The sequence below is a fragment of the Thamnophis elegans genome, chromosome Z (assembly GCF_009769535.1).
Source record: "Thamnophis elegans isolate rThaEle1 chromosome Z, rThaEle1.pri, whole genome shotgun sequence".
Taxonomy (NCBI): Eukaryota; Metazoa; Chordata; class Lepidosauria; order Squamata; family Colubridae; genus Thamnophis; species Thamnophis elegans.
The window spans coordinates 95,537,864-95,546,948 of record NC_045558.1 but is presented as its reverse complement, the minus strand read 5'-3'; the positions used below and the strand labels follow the sequence as shown (position 1 = coordinate 95,546,948).

Here is a 9,085-nt window from a genome sequence, read left to right as displayed (position 1 = left end):
GTCTCTGATTAAATCCCAACCTAGAAACGTGGGCAATGGCATGTTGGAGCCACATATCTTCTTAGTCCAGCAACATAAAATGGCCTTAAGAGGATAATGCTCAATAACTCAAGTGGTGGAGGAAGCATATATAATGCAATTGAACATGGTCAGTAGAAATTGGGTCGACATTAGGCTCTAATGGTGTAATCATCATAGTGTTGATGAAATTCCAACATTTGGATAACATTCTAACTTTTGATAACTCAAAATCTTGCCATTGGATCTTATCGCAGAACAGACTATTTGAGGATGAACTACAATGAGCTGCACAGCTCTCCTGGATAGAAAGGGATTGATTAAGAAAAACAAGGCTGAAGCAGTGGAGAAAGCCTGAAAACAGCCATTGTATTGTATCCTCAAGTGGAGAGGGTGCAAGAGCCAGCTGGTTTTACTTATTTCCTTGTAGAAGGCCAATTGGCTGGTTGTAAGTGGTTTTCTGGCAACAAGAATGTTTCTTGCTGTAGACATGATCCCATCTGGGATTTGGCTTTAAGAAGACAGTTCTGTAGTTATACAAAGATACCTCTCTGAAGAGATTAGACTTTTCCTGTAAACTGAGGGGAGAGTCAAGGAGTGACGAGAATGATTAGATAGAGAATTCCCAAACTTTCTATAAGCCTACAGTCCTACAAAAGCAATAACTTGAGTGGAGGGAAACAAGGATGTTAGTTTAAAGAAATATGAATAAATGTTTCATAGCTTAGTTGATGTGGTACAAATCAAATAAGCAATTTGCTTGGTTAAGTACAGTGCAATAATTTGCTTCAAGAATTCTGAAAATATGAATTTTCATCTATGCCTTTTTCTGTTTTAGGAAATTATTTGTATACCTTTAATAGACTGAAATAATCACCTACTCATAATTTTGATCTATTCATGCAAGAAAAGCCATGAAACCTAATTTTCAAACACACTAGACATGATTGAGGGAAATAAAGAGTTGTAAATATATAAGATTAGAAATATATATCAGAAAACGTATACTTAGAAATGGGTGCAAGCAGCCTACATTTATTTAGATTATTTATTAGGCTTTTATGTGCTTCAATCCACAGACACTGAAGGGTAGCAAATTCTTAAAGTTAATTTAGTTTAAAAATAATAAAATAATGCTTAATAATCAAACCACCACAAAATCAATAGTATATAAGTATCACAATTACAACTTTCCCCACCTATCTCTCTGGTGCCTCCTTCTCAATCTTAGAATAATACTCTCATACCCCAAACCCAAAATCTGGAAGAGCCAGATTTTAGTAGCTCCATAAAATTCAGACAGACAATGGACCTTTCCCTGTTTCTAGGGCTAAGTTTTTTCAGAGAAGAAGGAGTGTAATGATGATGTGAAGTGATAAGGACATGAGTGACACAAATGGAGCATAAGTTGAACCTGACCATTACTTTCATCTTCATTTCCAGGAGTTGTGAGTTAAGAAATACCTTCAGGTATTTACCTATTCTCTATGAATGTGTAGAGCCCCATTTTGAGTCAAAGATGGGCTTACTCTAAAACCTGAAGGCAACCAACTTTCAATTCTGATAGACAATTCAGCAGTATACCATAATTGACGGTATCAAGATTCATGGAGATTAGTTAAGGAAAGTGGCACTAGTGCTTACTGTCCCCACAAAGGTGCTTCACAACAATCTTCACTCCAGCCTGAATCCTAATTAAAAGCATTCAGATAATCTGTTTCATCCATAGCTCTTTATAACTACTGATTCATTACCTTCTCAATCATCTTTCCAAGAAAGAGAAAATTAGAGGCAGCATGTTAATTACCCATAAAGCTGGGTCTATGGAGATTCTCAGTCATCTAGGTCATGGTTGTCCCAAAATATGCTTTTTTTCAAGAGGCAAGTGGACTTTCTTGTTTTTCTTTTAAGACATTTCACTTCTCATCCAAGAAGCTTCTTTAGCTCTGACTGGATGTTGAGGAATGAAAGTACTTATATTCCTTGCAGATAGCTGATCGTTTGCATTGCATTCTTTTAGAGGGTCATTGAGGCCAACTGGAGATTTATTTGCATTCTCAGGGTCACCTGAGTAGTACAAATGGGTGTAGAATCAACAGAGTCCTTTCAGCAGTTCCAAGAAGGTTCCACACCCATTTGCAAAGAAAATGGGTGTTGCCTCTTGAAAAAAAACCAAACACCTTTGAAGTAAAAGGATTGCTTCTTAAGGATGGGTGCACTGTTGCTTCCTTCAAGGCAAGTAATATAATCCTCTCTCCCAAAGAAATATTCACCAAAGCTCTAACTTAGCCTACCATCACTTTTCTGACTGCTTTCATGAGGGAGATGCACACAGATCACAATGCTAGTATTACAGAGAACCTGTTTCACTTCCCTGAGATCTATAGAGATATCTCATAGCTTCATTAAAATTTCTGATATGATGTCTCATATAGATATTGACTGCAGGAAATTATACAGCACATTTGGAGGGCACTAAATTGGATTTTACCCACAACAAAGGTAGCAGAATTGATGGCATTCCATCAGAGCTTTTTAAAAATCTAAAGACAATGGTATTAAAGTGCAGCACTCAGTAAATTTTGAAAATTCATCAATGGCCACAAAATTGGAAAAAGTCAGTTTACACTCCAATCCTAAAGAAGGGCAATGCCAAAGAATGTTCAATTGCACTGTTCAATTGCACTCATTGCACACACTAGCAAGGTCATGCTCAAAATACAGCAAGCTAGGCTTCAGCCAGAAGTGGTATTCAGCGGGTTCTCTCCTGTTTGGGTGAACCAGTAGCGGTGGCTGCATGAGACTCTGCCCACCGCCCTAACGTAATGCATGAGCACTGTGCATGCGCAGAAGGAGGGGCGCAGACGCAGTGCATGCACTCACATTTCCAAACTGATAGGGAAGGTAAGTGAATCCCATCGCTGGCTTCAGCAATATGTGAACTTAGGACTATCAGAAATGCAAGTTTGGTTTCAAAAAGACAGACAAGCCAGAGATCAAATTGCCAATATTCACTGATTATGGAGAAAAAAATTCCAGAAAAGCATATACTTCATTGACTACATTAAACCCTTTGATTGTGTAGATCACAACAAACAAGTAGCAACAGTTAGGACCAGACATGAAACAACTAATTGGTTCCAAAATGGGGAAAGGAGCACCACAAGGCTGCATATTATCACCCTACTTATTTAACTTATATGCAAAGTACCTCATGCAAAATACCGGGCTTGATGAATCAGAAGCATGCTGGGAAAAATACCAACAATCTCAACTATGCACACAATACTACTCCAATGGTAGAAAATGAAGAAGAACTAAAGAGGTCTTGATGAATGTGAAAGAGGAGAGTGCAAAAGTTGGCTTGAAACTTAACATTACAAAACTAAGATCATGGCATCTTGTCCCTTCACTACCTCGCAAATAGAAGGAATGATAGGTTTTATTTTCTTGGGCTTCAAGATCACTGCAGACAACAACTGCAACCATGAAATTAAAAGATGCTTACTCCTTGAGAAGAATGTTATGGCAAACCTAGACAGTATATTGAAAAGCAGAGACATCACCTTGCCAACAAAGGTCTGTATAGTCAAACTATGGTTTTCCGAGTTGCAATGTATGGCTGTGAGAGTTGTATCATAAGGAAGGCTGAGCACTGAGGAATTGATGCTTTCAAAGTGTGGTATGGGGGAAAACTCTTGAGAATCCTTTGGATCCCAAGGAAATCAAATCAGTCAATCCTAAAAGAAACCAGTCCTGACTATTTTTTGAAAGGACAGATACTGAAGTGCAAATACTTTGGCCACCAAATGAGAATTGAGAACTCATTGAAGAAGATCCTGATGTTGGGAACAATGGAAAGCAAAAGGAGAAAGGAATGGCAGAGGATGAGATAGTCAGACAGTGTCATTGACACAGTAGACATGAGTTTGGATAGGCTTAGGGAGTGGAGGACAGGGGGTCTTTGCATGCTGGGGTCCATGTGGTCACAAAGAGTTGGACATGACTTAGTGACTACTCATCAACAACAACAAAAACAACAAAAGAAATGGATCTTAAACTCTATTAAAAGGTGTCCTACAAAGAGGAGAGGTAGACTGTAATAGCTCTACTAACTGCAGATTAAAGTCATGATTGAAGCAGTGTAGAAGTTGAAGTAATACATAAATAAACATATAAGGAAATATTTGCTGGTTTCTTGATTTCTGTATTACAAAATACAGTCTTGAATATTTGACAATTGGTTTGCTTGGGTTGTTTTTAGAAGCCAAACCTAAGGTTTTCCTAGAGATAAACATTGGAGGAATCATAGCAGGTCCATCCTTTTCACACTCCCATATTTGTCCTATTTTTTTTTATATACCTACTGCCAATGAACTTTGGTTTATGTATATAGTGATTGTTTGCAGAAGGTCAACTCCCCAAAACTGAAACCTTTCCTTCTGAAGTTCCTGGCTATTCATTAAGGAAGAACTGGCTTAAACTGTGTTGTTGGCACTTCTCTCCATAAAATACTCTTTAAATGCAGTATTTATTTACAAAGCTTTAATAAAGCAGAAAAAAAAAACATGGAATGGCATTGCCCAATGCACAGGGAGAAAGGTGTGGGAGAAAGGAAAGAAGGAAGAAAGATTCAACTATTCAGAGATTGGATTCAACTATTCAGAGATTAAATTACAGCTCTCTGAGCATTGAATAGAACAATGGATGTGGGAGATAGACGTTAAAGATCTTTCTTTAGCTAATTCAGCTGAACCCAGCTATAAATTCTAGTTGATGAAATACCAAATTTTCACATTTGGTTTTTAGAAATCAAATGGCAATATCTTCAGAGAAGAAGTGCTGCCAGACAAGGAATTTATTGTGCAATCAACCTCCTTGATGAAATTTTACATGGTTTACGTAGAACATTGCTTCCAGTTACTGCATAACATCTCTTCTATTTCTCCCTCCCATCAACACACAATAGTTTCCATTTTTTAATAATGAAAATTAACATAGTTATATAATACTTCTTTATTACTAGAACAAGGCTCTATTTGTCTGGAAGCACCTCAGCAATCTGATTTCCTTAAATAATTATTAAAATTGCAAACCATGGTCATAATCATATAATTATCAGGTCTGGACGGGTAAGCAGAAACATTAAAAAAAAACCCAGAATGATCATGCTAGATCTAACCAAATGAGCCTCTAGTTCAGGGTTGAAGGTCAAACAATGAGTGTGGGGGTGGCTTCTTTCCTCCCCTTGCAGTGAAATCTACTGACAAGGCACAATAAAAACAGCCATCCTGCCACCTGTCCAGAACAACAGGACATCAGAGACATCTTGCCTTTGAACGTGAAGGTTCATTTCTAGGCAGCTTTCCGTTCACCCTTCTTCCCTTCACCCCTTCTATTGAATAATTCACTGAACATAACCAAACACTGTCAAATAAGATACAAATTCAAAACAGAAAAGAGAGTAAGAGGGGAAATAGTTGTTAAAGGAAGTAATCCAATTGGTCTTGTGAAAAATGAGAGATTGCCATAAATAGGTTATCTCCCAAAACTATCCTTCACTTCCAATGCTAGGTTGTGGTGTGGATTGGGGGTGGAGAAGAACGGTTTTCCAGTTTAACAGCACAGGGAGGTCTCTCTTTCCAGTCAGAGTGACTCTGTTCCATGTCATGATCTGTGAAGGAAAGGGAAGAAAGATTAGGGAGAGGCAATTTTTTTTTTTAAAAAAATGATTATTTCAAATCAATATAAAGGTGGCTTGTGAATTTTGGGAATCAAGTTTTATGAAAGTGTGAAAATGTTCTTTAAAAAAAAAAATTCTAGGATGTTTATTTGAGAATCACAGCATAAAAATAAATTGGAAAAGTGAAGAAGCTAGTTCATAGAATCCACACCGAGAGGGATGAAATAATTGTCATGCATAATTCCAACAAAGATCAGGTTTATCTTTTTTTCCTCAAATTCCCATCCAGACTAATATAAGTTGTATTTCCTAGACTACCTTATGACTTAAAAACGGGTTGCATTAATAAAAATAAAACATTTGGAAAGGAAACAGTTCCAGACAGCCAAATAATTGAGTCAATTTCTCTGTTAGAAGGAAAAATGCATATTAATTATATTAAAGAGGTGTGTGATGTATATATAGAGAGAGTGTAAAACTCTAAAGAGCAGGGGTGTCAAACCTGCCGCCCAAGGGCCGATGCGTTATGTGTTGGCCACGCTCACCCCTGTTTTAGCAAAGGGGAGAGAAGTCGTGATAAGTCATGTGACAACAACATGAAATCGCAAGTTTGACACCCTTGCAACAGAGTCACAATCTTGGCCTCAGAGAATGATTAGAAGTTTAGTGTCTATAACTCTTTAGAAAAGCCCTCTTTCCTTATGAGCAGACATGTCCTAGAGCTGCACCTGTTTCTCAGTCTTCCTGGCTTTATGACCCATAAAAACAAAGAACTGAGTTACTTATCCTTCCATCAAGCAAAAATGGAAACAACAGAGAACCCCTTCATAAGGGATAAACATGCAATTGGGTCCTTTGCAAAAGAAAATATGCAACAAATTGTTGGGGGGGGGGCGGAGGATGAGCCAACATCGCGATGGTATGGTGCTTCAATGCTCCGAGACCACAGCTGATACTTTTGCTGCTGGGTGGTCCAATCGGACCTAAACTGTACTGCAGAGACGGTGAACAGGAAGACTATGTCTTGCTGATCTCAGGGACATCGCAAAATCCCTGGTTGATCCAAGAGAAGTTCTTCAAGCCGGCGACAAAAAATCCAGCCATTAGGCTGATGAAGTCGGGGCAGCTCCAAAACGGAAGGATATGGAAAGTGTTTCCAGCTGGTGAGGAATTTTTACCATTTTAAAAGAGACTGCCTATAAAAAACTTAAAATTAATTTAAATTGGAGAACAGAAGAAATAAGCGGCGGAATTAAGTTTGGAAAGGTTTTGGACAGTGGGTTATCTTACTTTTTAAATGCTAACTTCATAGATGGAATTTATGCAAGCCTTTTAAAATGAATGGATTAAGTTTTCTTCTATTTTTTTCTTTTATTATTCTTTGTAACCTATGGACTAAAATTCTCTTTCATTACTGTGGGTGTTCTTCTAACTCATTCACGAATTGGACTTTTTTTAAAAACTTGAAATACAAAAAAGATACAAAAAAACCCAAAGAAAATTACAACAATAACACTGCTACTCGGAGTCTGGAGGTTTGTGTATTGGAAAGGAAACACTCTTACTTTTCTCACTGATTATCCTGGCTTGGCACTCCAAGATCTCACTGCTTGTTTATAGACAGTGATAAGAAGAAAAGCATACAGATGTTCCTTTGAAGTATATCTTTAACCAGAGAAAAATGAAAATAAAAATTTAATGTGAATCTATGCTTAATCTTGTTAAAACCTTCCAAGCTAGAGCAGCAGTGTTTGTTAGCTGAAGATAATTGCACAATTTCAACAGCAAAAAGAAACTTTAAGCTTGCAAAAGATATTCTCAGAAATACAAAAATTATCAAACACCTATGAGAGGATAGAGAAGAAGTTGGAAGACTTAGAGCATCTAACAGTAAAATATGATGAAGAAGTTGGAGATGTTTATCAAGTAGAAAAAGTGGTGGTTAAAATCCTAAAAATCGAAGAGGGAAATGAATGTAAAGAAATTAAATTTGCTGATATTTATGGTGATTGGTTTGTCTCTGAAAATGGAAAGAGTGGCATACTGAAAGAGGAATTAAATTGAGGGGAAACCTACCCCAGATGGCAAGATACAGAAGAAGAAAAAACAAAAGAATTTATGGATTTAAAGAGAGAAAATTTATTAGCAACATCATTGATAACACTATTGACAATTAAAGATAAGCTGATTAAGGAAACAGAAAAAGGGCATTGAAATTACATGAGAGGTTTTATAAGTAAGGAATTGCTAAGAGGAGTCCATACAAAGTTGATTAAGGAGATGATTAGAGGACTGACACCACAAATGGCAAAAGACATGAGACTGTTTTGCTAGTGGAAAAATACAGATTGATAGATGGAAGAGTATAATTTAAAACTAGTTAAACTTAGTGAAATTTGGTGACAATAGATATAGTTAAATAAATAATTGATAATGATAATAATGCATACAATGTGTAGTGTTATGATAAGTAATAATTGGATATGAATATTGAATGATACCCATGAAAGGAAGATTAGAAATCCTTTTGGATTATATCTAAAGGTTAATAAAAAAGAACTAAGTTAGATACAGTTAAGTCTTGATTATTAGAGGGAAAATGTTATGATACAGGATATAGTTAAATAAAGGAGGATAATGATAACAACATATGTATGTATGTATATATGTATGTATGTATGTATGTATGTATGTGTACAACATAAGGAAACTGGATGTAAATTGTAAATAGTGATTTGGAAAGGAGGATTAGAAAATTTTGTTATTAAATATGGATGTTTAGTTAGAATAGGACATAAGGATTCAGTGTTATTGGAAGATTTTAGAAATAGTAAATGAAATGCCAGTATGTGGTTATTAAACCTTGGTATATTTTATGATGAAGGACATTTAAACAATTATAGTCAAATGAAAATGGAGGTATGATGATGGTAACATATATAAATATCTGAGTTAAAATACTTGAGTTAATATGAATTATGTTTGATGATTGTGGAAGAGATTCATGAAAGCCTTTTTGTAACCAACTGATACACTTTCTACAGTATGTAAAGAAGGAAGATTTTATGTGTTGTGTTTGTTTTGAAAAATTAAAAAAAATATTTAAAAAATTATTTGGGGGCGGGGAAGAAAAGGCCTAACATTGTGCTATTTAGCAAGCACTGCAATCCAAGGCGCATTACCTGTTAATGGCGGATCTCCCTCTCCCTCTTCCTTTTTCACATTTGTCTTGTCTTCTGGGGCATCACCCTCTTCTGACTTCTCTGATCCAGTAGGGACTTCCTCAACAGATCCTGCAAAGGATACTTTCTGCCCACCTAAAGAGACCAGACTTCATTGTCACAAAAAAAGAAAAAGAAAGCAAAAGCTTCTGCTCCTTCAGAA

The 9,085-nt window shown here is 36.4% G+C and overlaps 1 protein-coding gene across 2 annotated transcripts in view; it reads right to left on the bottom strand.

Moving 5' to 3' along the window:
* Window positions 1-4,228: 4,228 nt before the first annotated feature.
* PPP1R1B (protein phosphatase 1 regulatory inhibitor subunit 1B) overlaps window positions 4,229-9,085 on the bottom strand; it is a 65,048-nt gene continuing 60,191 nt past the window's right edge. For both annotated transcript variants that reach the window (XM_032237431.1, XM_032237430.1), the window contains exons 7-8: window positions 8,884-9,018; window positions 4,229-5,692 (exon numbers count right to left, since the gene is read on the bottom strand). In XM_032237431.1, coding sequence (XP_032093322.1) covers window positions 5,589-5,692; window positions 8,884-9,018 — 239 coding nt within the window. In that variant the 3' untranslated portion in view covers window positions 4,229-5,588. The remainder of the gene's footprint in view (window positions 5,693-8,883; window positions 9,019-9,085) is intronic.